The sequence below is a fragment of the Gymnoscopelus microlampas genome, assembly GCF_963454915.1.
Source record: "Gymnoscopelus microlampas genome assembly, chromosome: 19".
Classification (NCBI taxonomy): Eukaryota; Metazoa; Chordata; class Actinopteri; order Myctophiformes; family Myctophidae; genus Gymnoscopelus; species Gymnoscopelus microlampas.
Genome location: NC_139956.1, coordinates 32178698 through 32205895, shown reverse-complemented (window position 1 = coordinate 32205895; position 27198 = coordinate 32178698). Strand labels below are relative to the sequence as shown.

General features: G+C 41.2%; 1 protein-coding gene across 1 annotated transcript; it reads left to right on the top strand.

Annotated features, from left to right (window-relative positions):
• The first annotated feature begins 1931 nt into the window (after positions 1–1931).
• On the top strand, positions 1932–9833 carry LOC311034346 (interleukin-13 receptor subunit alpha-1-like). The gene is made up of 10 exons (XM_084042226.1): positions 1932–2126; positions 3363–3493; positions 3648–3789; positions 3920–4025; positions 4481–4677; positions 5378–5508; positions 5639–5765; positions 7589–7688; positions 7776–7851; positions 8619–9833. The coding sequence occupies exons 1-10, from the start codon at positions 2054–2056 to the stop codon at positions 8721–8723; spliced, it is 1188 nt and encodes a 395-aa protein (XP_083898352.1). The 5' UTR covers positions 1932–2053; the 3' UTR covers positions 8724–9833.
• The last annotated feature ends 17365 nt before the right edge of the window (positions 9834–27198 follow it).

Here is a 27198-nt window from a genome sequence, read left to right as displayed (position 1 = left end):
CAATGTCACCCAAGTGACTGGGCTTTTGTACTATAATGCAATATCACAGCAGTGTTGCAAAGGACAGCGTGTTCCTGTTATGTTAATGACAGGAACACTGTCATTAACATATGTGGTACTTATGAGCCTAATAGTTCTATAGGCTCAGGGGTCTTTTTCAGGCCAAGGACCCCTTAGCTGAGAGAGAGATGAAGCGGGGACCACTATTACATAGAGTACTGTATAAACTTGTATTGCAAAGAAAACCTTTTCATTGATTTCATAGGCTTCATAGACTTTTTTGACAGCGATATCATCATGGTTGTTTAATGCCCCAGTCACTCACCACATCCTATTACACTAACCAATATTACCAAACCAGCATGACACTGCGAGTTTCCAGGCAATAGCCACACCCAGCGATATATATATAGAGAGAGTTGCGTCACGCTTTCATCTCGCCACGAAGCAAGGAAGTAGTTCCAAACATTGGAACTTCCGCATTCCTTTCTGACGATGGGAGTGGAGTCAACATTAGTGTTGCCACTCTCATAATTATATCACGCTGGCCACTCCCATACCCATGAACAACAGTGCTTATTAACTGAAGGTAAATTAAACCCATGCCTACATTTTATCCAAATAAACAGTGGCTAAATACATTAAGAATATAATAAATTAAATCCATGGTGCAAAAGGGGCTTGCATCATGTCTAATTCAATTAAATAGAAATCACAGTGGCTTTTTAGGCGACAATTTAAAAGGTCCCATTGACAGTGTATAGTCTCTACTTGCACGTTTCCCCAGTGTGTGAAAAGTACTCAATTTATTTACTTGAGTCATTTTTTTATTTGATTTATTTTCATTAATTTCATTTCATTTCGGTATTTAAGTCCGGTATTCAAATTTTACTTGAGTGAAAATACAAAAGTATTACAAAATGTACTTAAAGTACCAAAAATAAAAGTAGGCTACTCATTATGCAGAATGTCCCATTTCACACGTTTTCAAATGTACAATGTATAAAAAAAATCTTGCATTGTGAGCTAGATCTGCTATTTCCAAATGGCTGATAGGGCTGAAGTGGTTAATGTATGTTTTGTATTAATAATAAAAATCTCCAAAGTAACTAGCAACTAAAGTTTTCTAATAATTGTAGTGGAGTAAAAGCACAATATTTGTCTCTGAGATGGAGTTGAAGTAAAAGTACAGAAAATTAGTAACACTCAAATAAAGTTTTAAAAAATCCTCAAAAGTACAGTACTTGAGTAATCTACTCAGTTACTTTACAAACTGCTCTCAGGAGAGTTGATGAATGTATGACACAACAACTAGGAGGGAAATAGATTGATTAAACTCCTCCTAGCCGTGAAACATGACTGAATGATATATTATATGACAGTCATGGATGAACTTCAACTTGGTGTTTGCACTTTCTTCCTTTCTGGCCCGTACATCTACATAAACTTTACGATTTCAAATATAACGTGCTTACCCCATGGCCACGGATGTTACAATTATGTACGTCTCCTCAGAAGTCCCTGTATCTTCCGTATTGTTCAATAAAAAGCATTGTATTCTAATTGGTGGCCATTTTCTAAGTATTTCCTCATTAAACTTTAAATTACGTGACCCTATCTGTTGGGAGGTGTACTGCACACTGATACATCATAACTCTATGAGAAAATTGCCACTTATCGGATTAAAATGCTTTAAAATAATACGGAAGATACAGGTACTTTTGAGGAACCTCATTTTAACAGCCGTGACCATTAGTTAAGCACTTTATAATTGAAATTTTAACGTTTATGTAGATGTACGGGGCGTAAATAGAAAAAGTGCAAACACCAGGTTGAAGTTCATCCATGACTGTCATGATATGACAGATATGTTTCAGGGCTAAAACTCCTCCCAAGTTGCCTTCCTTCTGCGAGATGAATTATGAGGAATAATGAAACAACCTTTAGTGCTTGCGTTTCTCTGTAGCTCGTTGGATCCATCCAGGCCGAAATATAGGGAATATTTCCCTGGGAATAACAGCAAATAACTGGAATAATATGACATCAAAAGCCGATGGACAGGACATTTAAAAGAGTGGAATTGTTTGTCCTGTGTTGCCTTGTTTCCTTAGTGAAGTCACATACGGGTAAGGAGAAAATAACTTTTTATTTCTTGTTCAAGATCGTTACGTGCAGTTTACTGCGATTTACTGCAATTATCAATGTTGCCAGGTTTTGGGAGAGAAATAAGGAGGGGTGCCTCAACCTCTACATTCCAAGGGCTTGTCAGGGTCAGGGGGGGGGGGGGGGGGGGGTCCCCCACTCCCCAGTTCAAATACGATTATTTTGGGGGGTCACGGCCCGAAAAGGTTGAGAACCACAGACTGTAGATGATTTTTTAATCCTTTATACAGCCTATTATGGAATTTTGCATATTGTGCCAAATGGCTACTATTATGTATGCGCGCGCAGGCCGGCACCAAATCAACCCCATTCTGTCATGTCTCGGTAGGACGCGCCTCACTAGCCAACACACAACACAGCAAGAGGGGGTTGAATGAACTGAAACCAGCGCACCCCGAAACAATATGTTGGGAATTGATTGCATAAAACAATCACGTGTGCGTCCAGTCTCAATGTTGGTAAACAAATAATTGGTCTATTGACCACAATATGATTGTTTATTATTACTGTTTATAACATAGGCTATTCCTGATGTTTGAGTTCTAAAGTGCTTCATTAATGTACTAGTTATTCATTAAAAAAACGGTAGGCCTACTGTTTGTCACAAAAGCTCTTAGTTTGACGTACAGTGACCAGAAGTCAAATCTATAAGTTACTAAACTTCTTGCGCAACACTGCTTACTACAACTGGAGAGTTTTCCCGGAAAGTGACGTCATCAGATCAGACCGTTCCTTCTTTTTATTTTTAACCATCTGTGTGCACCGTTATAATATGGTGTGCACTAGGCTACTTGCTTTTAGTTTTCATGTGTTTGTGTTTTTGCTAACAATCAGATATGGATACAATTGTGGTTGAAAAGTGAAAAGTGCCTGATTGCAAGTCTCTCTCTCTCTCTCTCTCTCTCTCTCTCTCTCTCTCTCTCTCTCTCTCTCTCTCTCTCTCTCTCTCTGTCTCACTCTCTCTCTATCCCTGTCTCACTCTCTCTCTATCCCTGTCTGTCTCACTCTCTCTCTGTCTCATGCACACTGTCTGTCTGTCTGTCTGTCTGTCTGTCTGTCCGTCCGTCCGTCCGTCCGTCCGTCCGTCCGTCCGTCCGTCCGTCCGTGCTCCGTCTCTCTCTCTCTCTCTCTCTCTCTCTCTCTCTCTCTCTCTCTCTCTCTCTCTCTCTCTCTCTCTCTCTCATATTTCCCCACTTCAGACCTGCAACCAAGAAATGTGAACGTTACCTTTGTGAATGACTTCTGTCTAAAGGCATCATGGGACCCACCAGAGGGCATCGATGGCATCCAAGGTTGCGATTATGAATACTTTAAGATCCCAAAAATTGAGGTTATTTTCTACACTTTACTTACCATTTTCTTGTATTTCAAAACACTGTTGGTCTATATACTTTGAGTACTCCAAGTGGCACTAAGATACAACAAAAGGTGCCATTAAGCTTTATTACTAACAATGAAATGATGTTCTTTGTCTTTGTTCTCAGTTCAGAGAAGAGTATGTTAAAGATACATATACTATTCTTTACACAATGATAGAGGGAGGAACAACACAATTCTCTCTTCAGACCATGTGTAATGGGATTCGTAAGGGTGACCCTGTGGTTGTTGACATCACCACCAACCCAGGTAAATATAATTTCCTCAGACATCATAGCTCTGGGATTATTCATTTCCATGAAAGGTCCAGGATTGGATACATAGACTGTGTTATTTATTAATGTGTCTGGGGTGTGGATGTGTCTGTCTGTCTTCTCAGAGCTCTTAAGCGATTTCCAGTGCGCTCTTCACTCCCCCACAGATGCTAACTGTTCCTGGACACCATCCAATTCCAGTCAAGTCTTCAATCTCCGGTTGTTCTACTGGTAAGAATCCGCTGGGCTTTTCCTGTTTATCCTTCTCAAGGACACTGAGTGGGGGGAGTTTAGGACACAATTGTTGCATTCACAAATTGTGTTTTAGCTTAAGGTCATTGTCAAACTCACCCATACTCTAAGCCAAGTGCAGTTTGCAATAACAGCTGCTCTCAATGAGTTTTGATGCACATCTGCATTTGATGCAAATGAGGCGATCATTTCAGCAAAGTCATACTAAAGACCCTTATTCACTCAGTCGCCGGCTCGACATTTATACCCATAGTAGATGACATGGCCCAGGTAGAGCCTGATGGGCCTTTGTTGAGACTTTGTGTTTAGATCAGTCTCACTCCAAACTATTATCTAGTAATTAAAATAGTAATTCATAATTCATTAATAGCAAACTGCAAATGTATGGCTTTGATGAAGCTTGGGCTGAAGTTATGTCTCTCTTGCACTCTCAGGATAGGATCCACGGACCCCGGCTGTGGTCCAGTGAACTTAAAGGAGTGTGAGATCCTCCCTCGCCCAGACAATGTGAAGAGAGTTTGTCACATTTCAGAAGACCATCTCTACAAAGAGATAGTTTACTTCCTCTTCAATGGAACACAGGACAATATGTTTGTGAGGAACACCTTCAACAAGCAGATGCACCACAATGGTATGTTGGATGCACATTGGTTTATAGTTGGGTACTGTACAGTAGGTGTGTATTGCAGAAGGTTATGTGGTCAGGAAGGTACAGTGCCGTAGGTACTGTAGGTCAGTATACTGCAAGTAGGTAGGCAGGTACTGGTTACTTTATTTAATGACTATATACAGTAATACAGTGTTAGCTTGTGTACGTGTGGTGCATGAAAGGAATGATGTGTCATGCTTCCTTTTTTTTGCAGAGTGATTTCTAAATGTGTTCTCCTCTGTCCTTTCCTGGAAGTACAGTTTTCTGTGTGTGTGCGTGCGTGCGTGCGCGCGTGCGTGCACGCGCGCGGGTGTGTGGGTGTCTTTGTGTCTGTGTCTGTGTGTCTGAGTGCGTGTGCTCAGGTGGTATTCTGCCACTGTTATGATTTGTTTAGTCCTATTTTCTGCTAATATTTTAGGTATCAAACTTTAATTCATTTTACCTCTTTATTTGGTTCAATTTATTTTACCTTTTTCTTTTCTTTTTATATCGTAGGTGAGTAACTTTTCTTTAGGCTTTGTTTATGTAGACTTATTTTCACATTTCATAGAATATTTTGTTGCAGTGGCTAGTAGCTATAACTGTTATTTGGTGCAACCCTAGACCACTATCTGGTAGCAAATAGTGGTCAGAATAAAGAAGAAATAATGATGTTGTACAATTTGTCTCTCTCACTGTACAGTTAGACCCCCTGCTCTTAAATGGGAATTAATTAGAGATGGAGACAACCTCAGAGTCAACTGGACTCCACCTGACATATTCAAAGAAAGTTGGAAATATGTTATCAACTACACTGAGTGCGATATAAGAAAGGTGACACCAACCCTGCCATTACCTATAAAATGACACAAGGACATTTGCATGACTTTTGATTACATTTGCATTAATCATTTGGCTCATGAATTTCACTGTGTGTTACATGTGTGTTGTTATGTCCTCACAGAACAAAACCATAAAAGGAGCAACGTCATGGGTCATTGAATCCTTTGACCCTCACTGTCAGTACAGAATGAAGATGAAAGCCAAAATATCAGAAGGAGAGACACCATGGAGTGATGAGAAATCATATGGTAGAGAATGTTTTCTCTCCTTCTTCTCACTAGTGCTTTCTTTTTTTCTTTCTTTCTTTCTTTACTTGGATTTCATTCCTTTCAGTACTTCATTTGGAAAGTTTAGCCAAAAATATTGTCCCGGGACAACAATAAAAAAGTTACAAATGTCAGATGAACATGAGATCTTTATGACCATGTAAACTCACATGAAATCTATCAATAAAGCCATGAACTGTGTTTATGTATATATATATATATATGGTCCATTAATTCCAAAATGAGATATCCAACAGCTAAAAGCCACATTGTTCTATAAAATAAGTGCCAAAGCATGAAAGTAAAGGAATTCATGGCCCACTGTTTAAACCACTTGAACCTTAGCGTCCTTATTCTGGGGCGAACAGTAGGGGAAAAAGCACATCTACAAGCTCACAACGTGTCACGTTGCATGCTTGCCGGCTATATTGGAAGATTTTTTGTATACTAAGGGATGGGGGAAGGAGAAGGTGGCCTACATATATATATACCTAAGGTCTACCTATTTAACTTAGACCAATTACCTAATTTCATGTCTTCAAGACTTTTTGCTTGCTTCTCTTAAATCTACTTATTCTTGTTTTTGATTGTGTTATACAAAATTGATTGATTTTGATATTGATATAGTTTACATGGGTAGCAGATGTAGTGTGGTCTGGGATGGTGGGAGAGCTGTTAGAGAGAGATGTTATCGTCATTGTGTGTTGTTGTTAGATTGTTTCATTGTCACTGTTTGGGTTTTGTACCTGAGGAACTCCTTGAAAATGAGATGATGCATCTCAAGGGGTTTATCCTCTAATACAATTTAGGAGAGAAGCAAAGGGGTTAAAGGGATAGTTCACCCCCAAAATTACTTTTTTTCCTATCTAGTCACCCCGTGGAGACTTGAATACATGGATATTTTTTTGTTTTTGTCGCATTCCTAAGCCAATAATTTGATGACCAGCGGACCGGTAGACAGCGGTTCCAGTAGGAGACACAAAGGAGACTCTTTGTGTCTCCTATCATGTCTCCGGTCATCAAATTATTGGCGACAAAAAAAAAGAAATATCCATTAATTCAAGTCTCCATGGGATGACTAATCGATAGGAAAAAAAAGTCATTTTGGGGGTGAACTATCTCTTTAAAGGGCAAGACCACTTTGGTAGAGGTTTGGGTTGTGTAGTTACCTTGCCATGATGTAACTCCAAAGGTGGGCAAGAAATAAAAAATAATTGCTCCATTGATTAGAAATTGATAATTCAAAATATGCTCCTCATTGACTTACATTGTACGGTAAAACTGCTCTCAAAGTCACTCTTTTAGCACAAAAACGAATGCAAACAAAGTTGATTCAGACAATATAGAACATCCCCAAACCCAGTACTGTTTTTTTTTTAAATAAAAATGTCAACTTCCTGTTGATTTTGCCATTTTTAATAAGTAGAAAACCCGGACTGGATCGGCGGATCCGGATCCAGATCTTCAAATAGTGAAATCAACAGGAAGTTGACATTTTTATTAAAAAAATAAACAGTACTGGGTTTGGTGATGCTCTATATTGTCTGAATCATCTACGTTTGGGTTCATTTATGTGCTAAAAGAGTGACTTTGAGAGCTGTTTTACCGTACAATGTAAGTCAATGAGGAGCATATTTTGAATTATCAATTTCTAATCAATGGAGCAATTATTTTTTAAGGTAACTCCACAACCCAAACCTCTACCAAAGTGGTCTTACCCTTTAAGTCACCGGATCTTGGCAGAAAACGTATTAGATTGAAGCATGCCACATTTCTCTTGACTGTACTGTTTTTCCTCTGTGCAGGTGACAACGTGTCTCGTCATGTGCTAATGATTACAGCCGCCGCAATCTCCCCGCTGTTGGTTGCCCTCATCTCATTCCTGGCATTTTGTGTAGTCAGAAAGTATGTAACCATCTCTTATTTCCAGCTTGTTTCACAATCACAAAGTTTCACTTGATATCATAATGGTGACTCGTGGTTTCCGTCCAGGTACAAGGATGAGATCTTCCCCAAAGTACCGGAACCTAAAAATCTCCTTAAAGATATGCTCGACAACAACAACAAGGTGAATGGCCCTGGTTCCTTTGATACCATGGATTATTATGTGTAAACGTGTAATATCGTCTCTGTCTGTTACCTTTCAGGATTCAATTCGAAAAGAAGCAAAAGTAGCAGATCGACAAGCTCGAAACGCGTCGCTTCGCGCCGCGTTTCGGGCTTGTGGATCTGCTACTTTTGGTGCTTTTGTGTGACGCTGTAGTACGATGAAGTAGGATGCATTAATTTACGAAAAAATCACACCCTGTGTGAAGTGAGTGGTGCCTTTGATGAGCCCCGTATTGACCCCCGTATTGATGTTGTCATCAATGTTTGTGGACATACATACATACATACATACATACATACATACGTACATACATACGTACATACATACATACATACATACATACATACGTACATACATACGTACATACATACATACATACATACATACATACGTACATACGTACATACGTACATACGTACATACGTACATACGTACATACGTACATACATACATACATACATACATACATACACACGGACAAAGCCAGATATAGGAGTGGTTGCCTTCGGCACCACTCAAAAACACAAACAGTTCAAATATGGAGATAATAAGATATATATTCTTCTTACACAGAAACAGGAGTAAAGTAGGGCAGGGCAGAAAAACAGTTCATTAGTGTGTTAGTGTACCTATTGGCCCACAGTAGGTAATAGAATGTCAAACTGAATTGACCTGCTTTCTATAGATAGATTGACATGCAACTCTGTCCTCTGTATTTCTTTCAGTGTCCTGCTGAGAAGCTTTACGTCCCTGTAGAGGAAACAGAAGAGACTAAGATTTGTCTGGTGTTGGAACCTCAGGTCACCAATCTAGATGCTGAAATACCCTGAAGTCCTGTGCTTGTGACTTGAAAATTAAGTTAAATTAGTTCACACCCTATATTAAAATTGCCTTAAGGGAGGACCGGCCAGCTGGCCGGCGGACCACAGTCAGGTCATTCTGACTCAGACTTAACCTTTAACAAACCCCATACGCCCATATAGGCAGGAACACGGCCACGTCACTCTGACTCAGAGAACCATAAACAAACCCGATACGCCCATGTAGGCATGCCACTATCAGACATAACAAACCCCATTTCCCTGCAGGCATATGTGGACATCTGCTTGTCCAGAGCCACAGATCCGACCGCTATATGTACATATGTGTCACTGGTCATGTACATATGTGGGACAGACCGATTTCAAAGGAAATAATCTAGGGATTGCTGTGCCCGCCACCGAGTTGTTCGGATATGCTGTTGTCCAGAACCGCCGATCCAACCAATATGCCAATATATGAGCATGCCAATATACAGGGTACGGGTATAATGACAACAGAGATCTCCATATATGGGCTCAAAAGGGTCACACTCTGACAAAGTCCCCGACTCAGACATATTGGTCGGACCGGCGGTGCGACATAGGTTTGAGGGCCGCATAGCGGCCCACCTCTAGTTACAAATAATGTACCAAATACAAACATGGCATAACGTCCATGTTGATGGTTTCTTTTTAGGTGCTGGTACCTCATGTATTGTATAGCGCTTTGGTCAAAATGTGCTTTATAAATAAATGTGACTTGACTTGACATAAAAAAACTGTTACTAAAGGACTAAACATTTGAGGCAATGCATTTAAGACAATACAGAGAAGTTGGGTTTAAAATGGGTGAAGCATTTTTGAGAACTGAAATGCCTTCATCGAGTTTTCTCCTCAGTGAGTTTACCAATAGATATCAAATTGTACATTGGCATTAACTGATATATTGCACTTTTACTTTAGCGCTAGGTGTACTCTTAGTTGCTTGTTTTAGAAGAGATTGCACTTAATACTTCTGGTGATTAGTAGTTTCGTTCCCTACCTATGTTGAATGCACTTATTGTAAGTCGCTTTGGATAAAAGCGTCTGCTAAATGACCGTAATGTAATGTAATGTAATGTGTCTGTGTGTGTGTGTATGCGCAAAAGAGCAAGTTTGTACTGCACATAGTTGTGGTGCTGTTATGTGCTGGTGGAGCCGTGTTGTGAGCTTATAGCTGCTATTTTCTGCAGCACGCAACAAACTATAATTCCATTCAATACAATCCTTTATTTCAAGTCCAAAGTCATTGATTTTACCCTAATTTCCAGCAGCAACAAACAATCATATAAACAGGGAGACGTCCTCAGTCTCTATAGAGCCAATCTGGGAACTCATTCGGTAAAAAAAAAAAGGAAATACATATTTTTCTACCCTTTGTTTTTGCTTCTGGGGACACCACCTCCTTCTTTGTGTAGAAACAGGAACTCGGTTTGTCTCCTCCCCTTTCTTATTCCACTTCCTCCCGGGTGCTTCTGTGTTTATTCCTTCTAACAACAACATTACATGTTTAGGCCAGTGATGCTGTCAGATTAGGCACAGGTAGTGCCTTGTATGGCAGCTGTGTCTTTGTCTTCATGTCTATACTGTATTTGTTCTTACTGTAGGAGAACATTTATACCAGTAGCACTGATGATAGTCCAGGTCTGAAATGTTTGCTGCTTTTTAGATTAGCCTGAGCACTGTTTGACACTGATGTCTTTGAATTAAAGACAACATGTGTTTTTTTCTTTTTAGGTCATCTTTGGGGTATCTAATGCCGACCTATTTTATCCTTGTACAGATAGGGTATACAGTATGTACACAACCAGCAAGAAGGATGCTGTTACACAATGTGATAATTTATTCCTTCTTTATTTCTATGTAAATTGTATTTTTATATATTTATATACACATAAACACCTTGAGTTATTTGTGTGTGAAATGTTTTCTACAAATAAACGTGAATGAGGACAGTAAGTGTGATGATGCTTCATATTTGTAGAAGTTAAAGTGTGGGGGGTGTCACTGGGTCCAGTCAGACCCCTCAGCACCAGGGTTGCCAGATCTGCTTATTATAATTTCCCCGCGAGATTGTATTTGAAAATAGCCGATCTACAAGCTCACAACGCGTCGCATCGCGACGCGTTGTGAGCTTGTAGATCTGCTGTTTTCAAATAGCTGATGTATGTGTTAAAGCGCTCATGTGGCCCATAGTCGCTTCGGACAACAAAGATGTGTTTCTGGTTACATTGATTGATTGATTGATTGATTGATTGATTGATTGATTGAATACTTTATTAGCGAGATTGTTAACAGTACAAGTATTTAAGTCAAAAGTTATGCTGAAAGGATAACATACAAAAAAAACCAGGGGCTCATTCCATTGTGGTCCATTGTACTCAATTCATCAGTAAGACATACATAGGCTACTTGTACAGTATACGCCTACTAATACATCACTTGTCAAATATTAAACTCCAGATGCTTGTGGATGGGTGGATGGAAGTTGATCTGGAACACAGAATTCAGGGAAACAAAAAAAGAGACACACCTTCAGTATATTCTTGGCAGATAGTCATTTACATGTGACAAATAGGCTAAAGATCAGGTTTTAGATTTCACAGGATTTCATGTTTTCCTAAGAGGCAATGGTTAAGCTGCGTCACATGACTTTGACTTATTTGTCTACGGTTTAGTAATTTAAGAACATCACGTTTGTCTTTGTGGTCTTGATCTAATGTGGTGACATGCTGTAAGGCAGTTGCTACTGCTGGCATCAGGTTATTGTTTTATTTTTGTGTATTTGTCCTTCTAGTGACATGTCTCTTGGGGGCGCTCTATGTGTGTTCTATGTGTTGTAAGTTTTCCAATTAGGTGTCACTTGTTACAGCTGTGTTTTTGGTAATCAAGTATGTTGGTGACACCTGTTATTCTGGAGAAGAGCGCAGAGCACTCATTCCACTGTGAGAGAGCAGGAGGAGAGAAGGAGAGTTTAACAGAAAGAAAGAAATTAAAGTAAAATAGAAGAAAGTGAAATAAAAGAATGTAAAGAAGAGAAAAGCAAAGGTTTTGCAGAAAGACTGAAGTATCCAAGTCGACCCCACCCCCATTCGTGTGCAAGCAGGCAAAGTGGTCAGTAATTGTTGTGAGTCTGTGAAAGTCATGTATATTATTGTGAATGTCAGAATGCCCAAGTTGATTTTTTTTTTTGTCTTTCTGTATGTATTGTCAGTTCTACGTTGTTTTGAAGTGAATAAACACCAGTACAAGGAACCTGAGTCTTACATGCGTCGGATGGGAGTCACAGCAGTGGTTCTCAACCTTTTCAGGCTGTGACCCATCAAAAGAATCATATTTGAACTGGGGACCCTCACACCCTGATTCCACAGATAAATATTGTGAAAATAGCCAATCCACAAGGTCACAACGCGCGTTGTGAGCTTGTATGGCTATTTTCACAAGTTTTGCATCTTTATTTATTATTTGACAATTTGGCCAATGTTTGACCAGTTTTTATAGTAGTTTGTTGATTACGTTTGACGCAGTAATGTTTTTTTAAGGTATTAAAAAGGTCTTAATAGTCCTTAAATTGTCACTTAACTAACTGTCATCTGGGCACCCCCAAAATAATTTGCCCCCCCCCCTGGGTCACAGGTTGAGAACCACTGCTGTAAGGCAGTGTATTATGTGCTGAAGGTCTGTGTTGCACCGCCATCTGCTGGTTAAAATAGCTAATTACATCCAAATGTGAAAGTTAACCATGACTTCATGGGCCCCACCAGAGGCCAGAGGGCATCGATGGCATCCAAGGTTGCGATAACTTGCCAAACGTATGAATACTGTACTTTACCATGCCAGGCCCTAAGGTTATTTACATTTCTACACTTTACAACTTGCTGATATTGTACTTGTTTCCATTTAGTACCTTACTTCTATTGTGTGTGTGTGTGTGTGTGTGTGTGTGTGTGTGTGTGTGTGTGTGTGTGTGTGTGCCACACCAACATTTCACTTGCATGAGGAATGAAATGTCTTGAATCTCGAATCTATGACATACTAACAATGAAAGTATCTTTGTTCTCAGTACGCTGAAGAGACAGTTATAGTAGACATCTCATACAAGGTCATTATGATTATGCATGCACTTCATGGTATCACAACACCTCCAAGGCCTTAAAAACAAGGCTCCAAACATCCCAAAACAAACTTGTAAGGCTACTACTTGGCCTCAATCACAAAACCCATCTAACCCCTGCTCATTTGGCTAGGATTGGATGGCTTAGGGTTGAGGACAGAGTACAGCAACTTGCTATGGGCCTGGTCTTCAAGATATACCACAACATTGGGATCCCCCTGTATTTGTCAAAATACTTCCAAAATGTTGATGAAGTCCATGATCATAACACCAGAGGCAGCTCCACAAATCATGTTCAACCCAGATTTGGCTCAACAAAGGGAATGAACTCGTTGTCATGCTATTCATCAAAAATGTGGAATGCCCTACCAAAAGGAGTAAAGGAGTGTAAACCGCTACTCACTTTCAAAACTGCCTTAAAGTTACACCTTCAGGAGGCTTCAATTGAAAAATGTCCCCTGTCCAAGTCCTAACCTACCCCACCCCCCTACCCCCCCTCTCTCGTTCTTCTTTTGTACATATTTTTCACTCTTCATACCAGTAACCTGTAAACTGATTGTATGACATTCTATAGTAGTGTGTATATCTGTCTGTCTCTTATATGTCATCATGATTTGTGTGCGTGGGGAACTCATTTGAAACAAGCTCAGTGCTTTAATGAGTCTTCTAGTTTAGTAGACCTCGTATTGTGAATTTGTACTTCCATGTAGGCTACTGTTGTTCTCATGTCTTACTAAATAAAGTACATCAATCAATCAATCTACTACTATTTACCCAATCTGGGAATCCATCATCCAAAAAAAGGAAAAACAGTGCCCTCTGCTGTTTTTTTTGTTTTTTTTTTACCTTTGCTCTGAATCTGTTCTTGAGAGATTACTATTTACCCAATAATGATAGAGTGTCACGATATGAGACAAGTGTTTGGACCCAAGTGCAGAACCAGGCAGGAAAGCAGGCAGATCAAGTTCAATGATGATTTATTATCAAACTCTCAATACAAGGTGCCAATGAAGCAGGACATATAAGGCAGGACACACCATGACAACAACTATAATCTATATTATAGTTGTTGTCTATAAAAAGACACAGGTGAAACATAACTACAATCAACACAGGGATTGGCTGGGAGACTAACGACACAGGTGGAGAAACAAGTAATCACAGGGAGGTGAGACAAGACAAGACAAGACAGGTAGAATCAGAATCAGAATCAGGTTTATTGTCACATCACAGGTTTACAAGGTAAAAAAGTGGGTGAAATTCGTTTTTGTACATCATTCCCATCGCAACGTTAAATTCCGTAGAAAGAAGAGTGGGGAGAGGGAAGAAGAAGAGGGGTAGGGGGCAAGTGGGAAGGAGAACGAACAAGAGAACAATAGAAGGCCAAAAACAAGTTATCTACATATTTACAAAGTACCTGAGATAAGAAACAAACTAAGGTGCCTGAGCATAGCAGCAATGTATGTATACTGTAGCAAACACTGTAGCAAACACTAGGGCAGACAGGAAACACTAGGAACATAACTACACAATAAAAGTACAAGGAGAACAGGAAACTATACATAAGATACAAGGATCCTGAAATAGAGGGGGGTGGGTCGTTGAAATTCTCTCGTCAGACCGTGTGTAATGGAATTCCTGGGGGTGAACCTGTTGTTAACATCACCACCAGCCAGGTAAATAATACCGGACATAACCCTCGAAAGCTTTGGGATATCACAAAAAAAGTGATATATATAGCACTTTTCTGTCTGTCTCTTGTCATCCTCTTCTCAGAGCTTTCCAGTGCGCTCTCCACTCCTCCACAGATGCCATTTGTTCCTGGACACCATCCAGTCATGTCCCCAATCTCCAGTTGTTTGACTGGTAAGAAACCGCTGGTTTCCTGTTTATCCTGAGCAGGGGAAGTTTAGGACAGTGGTTCTCAACCTTTTCATGCCGCGACCCCCCAAAATAATCCTATTTGAACTGGGGACCCCCCAAAATAATCCTATTTGAACCGGGGACCCCCACCCTGACAAGCACTTGGAATTGTAGGAGTTAGGGCATTACATTTAGTTTGACTCCCACAGATAAATATTGTGAAAATAGCCAACCTACAAGCTCACAAGGCCTTGCAATTCTTTTTGCCTCTTTCTTATATTGTTTGACAATTTGGCCAAGGTTTGACCAGTTTTTAGTTTATTGATGACTTTTGATGCAGTTAATGGTCTTTTTTCATTCATTTTTCCTTTAGGTATTAAAAAGGTCTTAAAAGTCATTACATTGTCACTTTACTGTCATCTGGGGACCGCCCCAAAGTCATGTGGGGATCGCCCTGGGGGTCCCGACCCACAGGTTGATGAGAACCACAGGTTTAGGACACAGTTTTGTGTGAAGTAATGTCCAAATGTTCTAGTCAATGTCAAACTCACCCATACTCTGAGCCAAGTGCAGTTTTCAGTAAGAGCTCTCTCAATAGTTTTGAAGCATCTGTATAGCTGAGCCGATCATTTCAGCCCAGTCATAAAGGCCCAAATCCACTCAGCTGATGGCTCGACTTTTATACCCATATACTGTTGATGATGGCCCGGTAGAGCCTGAAGGGCTTGAGTATTTGCGTTTAGATCAGCTTCCCTTTCAAAACTATAGTAGTTGAATGAGTAACTCATTAATAGCAAACTACATAAAATGTATGGCTTTGATGAAGCTTGCGCTAAAGTTATTTCTCTCTCAGGATAGGATCCACGGACACCGCCTGTGGTCCAGTGAGCTTAAAGGAGTGCGTGATCTTCCCTCACCCAGACAATGTGAAGAGAGTTTGTCACATTTCAGAAGACCGTCTCCAGGACGAGGTAGTTTTCTTCCTCTTCCATGGAACACAGGACAATATGTTGGTGAGGAACACCTTCAACAAGTGGATGAAGAACAATGGTATGTAGGTATGAACATTGGTTTATAGTTGGGTACTGTAGGTGTGTCAAGGATATGTGGTCAGGAAGGTACAGTGCAGTAGGTAGGTAGGTATACTGCAAGTAGGTTGTCAGGGAGGTTGTAAAGTAGGCAAGGTACTGGGTTACTGTAGTTTATTTATTGACTATATACAGTCAAAAATACATTGTTAATGTGTGTTCATGTGGTATATGGTATGTTGCAATGTGCCATGCTTCCTCTTTTTTGCAGAATGGTTTCTATAAATGTCCTGTTCTTCTCTATCCTTTCCTAGAAGTACTGGTTTCTGTTTCATTCTGACACTGGGTGCCATGTCTGTCGGTCTGTCGTTCTGTCTGTCTGTCTGTCTGTCTGTCTGTCTGTCTGTCTTTCAGGGTTATTATAGTTAACTAAAACAAAATAGCGAAAACTAGAATTGGCAAATCATTTGAGTTAACTGAAATTAAAAACAAAAATGAGGCTGTACAAAATTACCATAACTAACTGAAATGGTATTATGTGTTTACAAAACTAACTGAAATAACTAAAATCATAGAGATTATTCCATACAAATGTAATGCCTCAACTCCTACAATTGTAGTGCTTGTCAGGGTGGGGGGTCCCCAGTTCAAATATGATTATTTTGGGGGGTCACGGCCTGAAAAGGTTGAGAACCCCTGCTATAGGCAATAACCATGCACACCACCTTTATATGGTACCCACCATGCAATAAGTGTAGTCTAATCTAAATGATCACTGCCTACCTATTCATTATTAGGATAATTCCTTTAACAGGTCCATTCATGAAAGTCCTTGCGGTCTTGTTTCCAATGAGGGCCTGTGAGCAATTTGGGGTTAAGAGTCTTGCTCAGGGACAAATGTCATTTCATCGACACATTTGCTGGCCTGGCCTGGAATCGTACCTGGGGCAACCAGGGCCTCTGCCTCCCTAGGCTGTATATGAAATCCATGCATGCCTACATTTAATCAAAAATAAGCAGTAGGCTACATTGAATCTTTTTAAGAAGTCCAAGCCTATAACCAGAACTGCCCCCCCAACTGTTTACTGTAGGCCTACATATTTTTCTTTTTGATTACTACTCGTTTATATGACATTTTTGCATAGTATTGTATATTTGTCTGTCATTAAATGTTTCGATGAATTGAATACACAGGACCCCAATTGGAAACATGTGCTAGTGTCTTGCCTTTTAATCCTTTTAGCAGACCGTGTATTAAACTGTACTTTTTTTTTGCAAACTGTTAAAAGTATTCAATCAATCAATCAATGTACTGAAGGTGCTGAGGGGATTCATCATGAATGTCAAATTCAAACAAATAGATAAGGAAGTAACTCAGTGGCTTTTTAGGTTGGAATTTAGCAGTGGTTAATTTTCTCTTAAGTAAAAGTATCAATACTGCAATATAGAAATACTCTGTTACAAGTAAAAGTCCGGAATTCAAAATGTAATTGAGTAAAAGTACAAAAGTATTGGTATCAAAATGTACTTGAAGTACCAAAAGTAAAAGTGTTATGCAGAAGGTCACATTTTACAAGTTTTCTAGAGTATATAAAATGTACACAAATCCTTTGAAAATAGCAGATACAAGCACAAAACGGGTCGCGATGCAACGCGTTGTGAGCTTGTAGATCTGCTATTTTCAAATAGCCAAAGTTTAAAGGCTGAAGTTGTGTGTATGTTTTGTAAATCTACAAAGTAACTTGTAACTAAAGTGGTCAAATAATAGTAATGGAGTAAAAGTACAATATTTGCCTCTCAGATGTAGTGGAGTAGAAGTAAAAGTGTTGGAAATTGGAAATACTCAAGTAAAGTACAAATACCTCAAAGTTGTACTTAAGTACAGTAGCCTACTTGAGTACATAAGTTACTTTCCACCACTGGAATTTAGCATCATTGTTGACAGTGTGTTCTCTTCTGTCTGGACGTGCACGTTTCCTGACAGGGACTCTAAAGGTGGCAATACACTACGAGATAATCTTAATATGAACGATTTTTAAATCGGGTATCATCACACACTACAAGATAATCTTTCAAGATTCTCTCATCAGATTATCTTAACATGCACACACTACACGATTAAAAAAATCGGGGACGTCTCACACTACAAGATTCTATCCAGATTCTCGGGCTTGCCCGAACAGCAATAATACATAGAAAATTATATTAAAAAAATAATAATTATGAATTATTAATAATTATAATTATATAAGATATTATATCAGTAGCCTATATTATTTTGATATTAAATAAAGTTACACATTACAATCCGTACATTTTCATATGTCATTTCAGTGTTTTTCTCCGACAGCCAGCTGCGCTCCTGAGCAGAGCAGCGCAGCGCGCGCGCGCACACACACACACACACACACACACACACACACACACACACACACACACACACACACACACACACACACACACACACACACACACACACACAATGCACCGCGTCAGAGCAGATCTACAAGCTCACAACGCGTCTCATTCACGGTAGGCTACTTGTGGTCTTATATATCGCATTAGCTGTGGAATACAACTCTCGTAGACGTATTTATGATTATGACGTTTTCAATCTACGAGAGTTGTAGGGTTCACCCCCCGTAGACACTCCAAACATGTACAAATTGAAAATAAAGGTGCTTATTCCCACGCCCCAAATGTTAACTCTCGCTACGGGGTAGTAGTTTAATGTAATAATCCATATCTTTCAATAAAGAAGTGTTTTAATGCCGTCTGTGGCCGAATGCCATTTTTTGACCCTTGTTTACTTCCTGTTTACATTGAGTGTAACAATATCAAATATGAATTCCACACACCCTAATTAGTCAAAATGGAGGTATTACATTTGTTTATACATTCAGAATCAAGAAAGTTGGATTTTCATCATAGCCGATGGCGGCCATTTTGCGCCATTCGTGCCACTCTGGCGGACAAGCACCTCCATGATTTTTCATGTCTAGGGACCCACTGACAAAGTTCAGGTGAGAAATTCCCCCAACACCAAATTGCGAACAGGTCTACAGGCCAGGTACTGGACTACATGGCGAGAGAGTATGTTTTACCCTCCGTCCCTCCTTCCGTCCGTCCGTCCGTCCGTCCGTCCGTCCGTGTGTGTGTGTGTGTGTGTGTGTGTGTGTGTGTCCTGTCTGTGTGTTACCAGCTAATCTCCGGCACCGTTCGTCCGTTCGCTCCGAAACTGTGCACACACACTCCCTGGATGCCAATTCAGAACCTCTGCCCCAATTTTTTCACATGGGCCTGTTATAGCGCCACCAGGAGGCCGATTTGTGCTAAACACATTTTTTTACATACTCCTACAGATTTTATCCAAATATCATGCAAATCGGTACACAGTATCTCTATAGTCATGTGATCAACATGGATCTGTCCGATTTCCCATATTCCATCCTGATTGCCTATGGTTGGCTTCCAAAGTTTGCAGGATTGGTCCGTTTTGAACAAAATGCCTCAAACTATGCATGCAGCTTGCCATTTCCGTGAAATTTCACACACACATTTCCACTAGGCCGAGGAAGAAATGCCACCCTTTTCACATTGGCCTGTTATAGCGCCACCAGCAGGTCTAATTTAGCAAAACACATTTTTGGAACAAAATGCCTCAAATCGTGAATGCAGTGTCTGATTGCCGTGAAAGACCTAAGAATAAATGGCACCCTTTTCACATTGGCCTATTATAGCGCCACCAGGAGGCCACAATAACGTACCTGACCTGGCGGAGACCTGTGCTCCGAGAAGCACTTTTTCTAGTTAAGCATGATTCATCAGGATCGCTTTGCAAATCCACAAGCTCACACTGCAGGCAGCGCAGATTGAATATATTCGGGGCGCAACACCGTTGTCAGTGGTGTAAAGTAACAAAGTACATGTACTCAAGTACTGTACTTAAGTACAATTTTTAGGTATTTTTACTTTACTGGAGTATTGCCAATTTTCAGTACTATTGTATTAGGCCTACTTCTACACCCCAACGGTAAAAAATGTGTACTACAAGTCCACTACAATCATTTGAAAACTTTAGTTACTAGATACTTTGCTATTATCAATTATATATTATAAAACATACATTAACCACTTTAGCCCTATTTTATAGGCCTACATAGGCTATTTGAGAAATAGCAGATCTACAAGCTCACAATGCATGGCATCGCAACACATTGTGAGCTTGTAGATCTGCTATTTTCAAACAGTACTTTTACTTTTGGTACTTTAAGTACATTTTGATACTAATACTTTTGTGCTTTTACTCAAGTCAATTTTGAATTCCGGACTTTTATTTGTAACGGAGTATTTCTATATTGCAGTATTGATACTTTTACTTTGGTAAAATATCTGAGTACTTTTCCCACCATGCACTGACCGTTGTACGTCGAAGTATAAATTGGTCGTTACTGGATGGATTGCAGCTGCTACTTATGGAGAGACAGACTGCTTGAGATCGCTAAACATTAATCTGCTAGTTAACAAGAGAAATGACACTATCCAAAAGTATAAACAGTATAAAAGTGTATAAAAGATATGTGACAGACAGTGCTGAAAACAGGGCATTTAAAGATGAATATGGACACATTTGACAGCAGCAGTGCGTTCGGAAATTGCGCACCAGAGCCATAGACCAGAGCGCACTCGCCTATTAGTTTGTATTGGCCAGTGCGCTCATGACTTTCTTATACCTGGTGTCATCAATGCAAAGCCGTTGTGTTTCATCGGCTACACACGTTTTGGATGTTTGCAAGCCAAGGAATATAATTTTAGACGGCAAGATGAAGCATGGAATGGTACCAGGCAAGTTATAAAGTTTAATAAGCATCTTTCAGGTGGGGATATATTCTCTATGGACATTATAGATATAATAATAGCCTATAGGACTGTCAGTCCATATTTTAAAATGAAAATAATAAAATCATTATCAAAATAATGTATTTTAATATAAAACATGGATCCACCGCAGCTGCACATGGTTGTCCATCCTACATAAACTGTGTGTGTGTGTGTGTGTGTGTGTGTGTGTGTGTGTGTGTGTGTGTGTGTGTGTGTGTGTGTGTGTGTGTGTGTGTGTGTGTGTGTGTGTGTGTGTGTGTGTGTGTGTGTGTGTGTGTGTGTGTGTGTGTGTGTCATTGCGGTGTTGGAACAGCGGCCGTATTTCTCTCGATCCGACCCGCGCCAGTGTGTGTGTGTGTGTGTGTGTGTGTGTGTGTGTGTGTGTGTGTGTGTGTGTCATTGCGGTGTTGGAACAGCGGCCGTATTTCTCTCGATCCGACCCGCGCCAGGTGTTCAGTAGCGATCCAGATAAATATCAAACATTTTTTTAAATGATTTTGATGATGACAAAAAAAGGGGGGAGGGGGGGTTCACCCGAGGGGAGGGGTTTTCACTCGAAATATCAAACTATTTTGAACGTGATCGGAGTGGCCGCGATCGTCTTGTGAGCAACTCGGGAGGGTTCAGATTGGATCTTTCAACCCTCACACTAGACGATGTTTATGCCCGAGATTCGCCCCCGATCTAGGCTGGGGTAGACACGCCCCCCCGATACTCGGGAGGGTTGTTTTTTAGCCCGATTATCTCGTAGTGTATGGAGCTCCGTTCCGTCAGCAGAAATTGGACTTCCGGTTTTCGACCTAGCAGAAATAAGGGTTCCGGTTGCCTTCAAAATAAGATCGTGAATTTTTTATGTTTTTTAAAAGACACAAATCTAATTTAAAAATATATTTATGATGTATGCCTTTTAAATGGCTCATACTAAAACACTTCTAAGTGGCAAGTTAAAAAAAAAGACACAATTGTATTTAAAAAATACATTTATGATGTACAGTATGTCTTTTTAAATGGTTGTTCCAGTTTGAAATTGGCTATTGACCCCCATTAAATGTGCACTTAGCACTGTTTTGCACTTTAACTGGATATTGATTTGTGTGTGTTATATATATATGTATTGTTTTTGTATTGTTTGTCCATTGTTGTAATAATGCTGACTCTAGGCCAGGTCACTCTTGGAAAATGATGATGATATAATATTGTTTATTGCAGAAGCAAATAAACAATGATAAAAGAGACCACAAAATATGCTACAAATAATAATAGTAGATAGTGCAGGTGAGATTAAAAAAAAAGAAGAATTTGGGGTTTATAAAGTTGATCTCACCTATTTAAAAACTAAAATACAATACAAATACAAATGTAATCAGAAAAAAATCATTAAAAATGTATATTATTTAACAACATATATACAACATGGAAACACAGCATAAAAAAGATAGAGGACAGAAATATTAGTAAATTTGTAGTTTGTGTGTGTGTGTGTGTGTGTGTGTGTGTGTGTGTGTGTGTGTGTGTGTGTGTGTGTGTGTGTGTGTGTGTGTGTGTGTGTGTGTGTGTGTGTGTGTACTTCTCCATAACTGAGCGCCCATAAACTTGATAGAAAATGGATACAGACCAGTACAGAATGCTGGTGAACATTTGAGAGATAATTTGTAAAAAAAGGAAAGTGGCAGGCCGCCCAGTGCGGCCTGAGGTAAGAAAAGTGCCATTTTCAGACAATACTGGACACTGGACAGGAGACGGCTGTTGGCGCTAGCACTTTTGACATACGCACACGTTCAGGGAGACCCCCTCTACAACGCCACACTCGGCGCTAAGCGGAAGAGGTGTAAAGAAAAGTATGGCGGACCGTCCAGTGAGGTCAGAGGTCATAAAAGTGCCGTTTTCAGACAATAGTGGACACTGGACCGGAGACGGACACGTGTGCCAACACTTGTGACATACTCACGCGTTCGGGGAGACCCCCTCTACAACGCCACACTCTCCGCTAAGCGGCACAGGTGTAAAAACAAGTGTGGCGGACCGTCCAGTGAGGTCAGAGGTCAGAAAAGTGCCGTTTACAGTGCATAGCCTATACAAATTGAACACTGGACCGGAGACGGACACGTGTGCCAACACTTGTGACATACTCACGCGTTCAGGGAGACCCCCTCTACAACGCCACACTCTCCGCTAAGCGGCACAGGTGTAGAAAAAAGTGTGGCGGACCGTCCAGTGAGGTCAGAGGTCAGAAAAGTGCCGTTTTCAGACAATAGTGGACACTGGACTGGAGACGGACACGTGTGCCAACACTTGTGACATACTCACGCGTTCAGGGAGACCCCCTCTACAACGCCACACTCTCCGCTAAGCGGCACAGGTGTAGAAAAAAGTGTGGCGGACCGTCCAGTGAGGTCAGAGGTCAGAAAAGTGCCGTTTTCAGACAATAGTGGACACTGGACTGGAGACGGACACGTGTGCCAACACTTGTGACATACTCACGCGTTCAGGGAGACCCCCTCTACAACGCCACACTCTCCGCTAAGCGGCACAGGTGTAGAAAAAAGTGTGGCGGACCGTCCAGTGAGGTCAGAGGTCAGAAAAGTGCCGTTTTCAGACAATAGTGGACACTGGACTGGAGACGGACACGTGTGCCAACACTTGTGACATACTCACGCGTTCAGGGAGACCCCCTCTACAACGCCACACTCTCCGCTAAGCGGCACAGGTGTAAAAAAAAGTGTGGCGGACCGTCCAGTGAGGTCAGAGGTCAGAAAAGTGCCGTTTTCAGACAATAGTGGACACTGGACTGGAGACGGACACGTGTGCCAACACTTGTGACATACTCACGCGTTCAGGGAGACCCCCTCTACAACACCACACTCTCCGCTAAGCGGGAGAGGTGTATTTTGAAAAGTGGCGGGCCGTCCAGTGAGGTCAGGGGTCAGAAAACAGTCATTTTCAGACCCCCTCTAAAACATTTTTGAAATAGTGAAAATAGACGATTTGCATACAGATATACGTCAGAATCACTTGTCAGTGCACATTGTGCAAATAAGTGTCAATTGGTCACCTGGTAGTACCAGGTGACACTTTGCCGACTGGGACTGTACGCGTGGGACTGGGACTATTTTAGAATAGTTAAAATAGGCGATACAAGCTCACAATGCGATTTACAATTTAGGCATTTAGGCATTTAGCAGACGCTCTTAATCCAGAGCGATTTACAGTAAGCAAGGTAATACATCAAATGCATAGAAATAGTAATCTAGGATCATACTGTATGTAAACCAAGAATCATCAGTCGAACAGCTTCCTATCCCCCCAAAAAATCTATAATCTCTACATTGAAACTATTCAAACTATAGGATGGCAGGTCAACAATGGCCTGGCATCTGTCTACATAACATGGTATCTAATTACATTTTAGCCTTTGCATAAGCCTGCAAGCCTGCAATGCGTTGCTGTCTTCTATTTTTGCACATTTGGCACTGCTGCTACAGATTATCATACATGTTTTAAGAGGTTTATCATACATACCATTCCATCTGTACTTTAATTTTATTTCTGTTATCTATAATTTTAAAAAGACATTGGTTGTGTTAGCACAATCTCTGTAGAAACAGGTCCCAACATTTCACTGCTTGTACCTGTATTGAGTAAGTGACAAATAAATCCCTCTTGAGTTCTCTTTGAAAATGTCACACATTTTGAAATGGCTCCACATCCATTACCTGATTGATATTAAGCTGGTACACATGTAATAGACATGCCACTAAAAGTATGCACTTAAAAAGTTTATTTTCATTCATTATTTATATTCTTTATAATTGTGAATGTTAAAAATTGTGGGGTTCTGCTATAGTCACTTACCTAACGTCACTACATAGTCACTTACAAAACGTATACACTATTGTAAAGGGATAGTTCACCCAAAAAATGACTTATTTTCTATCAATTACACACCCCATAAAGCCTTGAATTCATGTAGATTTTTTTGTTTTTGTTGCATTCCTAAGCCAATAATTTGATAACCGGCGTAAAGATGCTAATGGTAGGAGACGCCATTAGCTGCCGCCGGTCATCATATTATTGGCTTAGGAATGCGACAAAAACTAAAAAAATCTCCATGAATTCAAGTCACCATGGGGTGTATAATCAATAGAAAAAAAGTCATTTTGGGGGTGAACTATCCCTTTAATGTTAAATGACAGTGTTGTTTACTGGAGTCAAATTGGGGTTGTGATAAATATACTGCAGTTCTCGCATTAGTTTATATAGTAATACCTATCACCGTCATTTGACTTTGACTCTGAGTGAGCAAGACTGTTACTTGAGTCAGCGTTTAATAGCCTATACAGCCAGCAATTGTTTCTAATTATGACAAGCACAATAACACAAAATAATAGTGTAGAAGAGAGTTGCAGATTTTCATGGAACTTGGTAGAAATGATCTCTAGGCTGCCCTATAAAAATGGCTCAAGTTCACAATCATGGTCACAGTCAATGTTACATCAGTCATATCTCAGGAACGGAGAGAGACACAGAACAAGATGTTGGTGTGTGCCTTTATTAATGGTATTGAAATTTTATACTGATGACAAACTGGGAAACTGAAGTAGAAGCAAGGCTTGTCCATAGCCATGTCTGTTTTGTAGGAGTATCCACACATATCTATCAATAACTCCAGTGTCCAATTTGTATACACTTTTTTCTACACCTGTGCCGCTTAGCGGAGAGTGTGGCGTTGTAGAGGGGGTCTCCCCGAACGCGTCAGTATGTCACAAGTGTTGGCACACGTGTCCGTCTCCGGTCCAGTGTCCAATTTCTATAGGCTATGCACTGAAAACGGCACTTTTCTGACCTCTGACCTCACTGGACGGTCCGCCACACTTTTTTTTACACCTGTGCCGCTTAGCGGAGAGTGTGGCGTTGTAGAGGGGGTCTCCCCGAACGCGTGAGTATGTCACAAGTGTTGGCACACGTGTCCGTCTCCGGTCCAGTGTCCAATTGGTATAGGCTACGCACTGAAAACGGCACTTTTCAGACCTCTGACCTCACTGGACGGTCCGCCACACTTTTTTTTACACCTGTGCCGCTTAGCGGAGAGTGTGGCGTTGTAGAGGGGGTCTCCCCGAACGCGTGAGTATGTCACAAGTGTTGGCACACGTGTCCGTCTCCGGTCCAGTGTCCAATTGGTATAGGCTACGCACTGAAAACGGCACTTTTCTGACCTCTGACCTCACTGGACGGTCCGCCACACTTTTTTTTACACCTGTGCCGCTTAGCGGAGAGTGTGGCGTTGTAGAGGGGGTCTCCCCGAACGCGTGAGTATGTCACAAGTGTTGGCACACATGTCCGTCTCCGGTCCAGTGTCCAATTTGTATAGGCTATGTACTGTAAACGGCACTTTTCTGACCTCTGACCTCACTGGACGGTCCGCCACACTTTTTTTTACACCTGTGCCGCTTAGCGGAGAGTGTGGCGTTGTAGAGGGGGTCTCCCCGAACGCGTGAGTATGTCACAAGTGTTGGCACACGTGTCCGTCTCCGGTCCAGTGTCCAATTGGTATAGGCTACGCACTGAAAACGGCACTTTTCTGACCTCTGACCTCACTGGACGGTCCGCCACACTTTTTTTTACACCTGTGCCGCTTAGCGGAGAGTGTGGCGTTGTAGAGGGGGTCTCCCCGAACGCGTGAGTATGTCACAAGTGTTGGCACACGTGTCCGTCTCCGGTCCAGTGTCCAATTGGTATAGGCTACGCACTGAAAACGGCACTTTTCTGACCTCTGACCTCACTGGACGGTCCGCCACACTTTTTTTTACACCTGTGCCGCTTAGCGGAGAGTGTGGCGTTGTAGAGGGGGTCTCCCCGAACGCGTGAGTATGTCACAAGTGTTGGCACACATGTCCGTCTCCGGTCCAGTGTCCAATTTGTATAGGCTATGTACTGTAAACGGCACTTTTCTGACCTCTGACCTCACTGGACGGTCCGCCACACTTTTTTTTACACCTGTGCCGCTTAGCGGAGAGTTTGGCGTTGTAGAGGGGGTCTCCCCGAACGCGTCAGTATGTCACAAGTGTTGGCACACGTGTCCGTCTCAGGTCCAGTGTCCAATTTCTATAGGCTATGCACTGAAAACGGCACTTTTCTGACCTCTGACCTCACTGGACGGTCCGCCACACTTTTTTTTACACCTGTGCCGCTTAGCGGAGAGTGTGGCGTTGTAGAGGGGGTCTCCCCGAACGCGTGAGTATGTCACAAGTGTTGGCACACGTGTCCGTCTCCGATCCAGTGTCCAATTGGTATAGGCTACGCACTGAAAACGGCACTTTTCTGACCTCTGACCTCACTGGACGGTCCGCCACACTTTTTTTTACACCTGTGCCGCTTAGCAGAGAGTGTGGCGTTGTAGAGGGGGTCTCCCCGAACGCGTGAGTATGTCACAAGTGTTGGCACACGTGTCCGTCTCCGGTCCAGTGTCCAATTGGTATAGGCTACGCACTGAAAACGGCACTTTTCTGACCTCTGACCTCACTGGACGGTCCGCCACACTTTTTTTTACACCTGTGCCGCTTAGCGGAGAGTGTGGCGTTGT

Coding starts and splice junctions, on each gene's coding strand:
- LOC311034346 (XM_084042226.1), top strand. CDS start 2,054: ATGGACAGGACATTTAAAAGAGTGGAATTGTTTGTCCTGTGTTGCCTT. Junction 2,127..3,362: donor CTTAGTGAAGTCACATACGG/GTAAGGAGAAAA, acceptor TCCCCACTTCAG/ACCTGCAACCAAGAAATGTG. Junction 5,766..7,588: donor GAGTGATGAGAAATCATATG/GTAGAGAATGTT, acceptor TCCTCTGTGCAG/GTGACAACGTGTCTCGTCAT.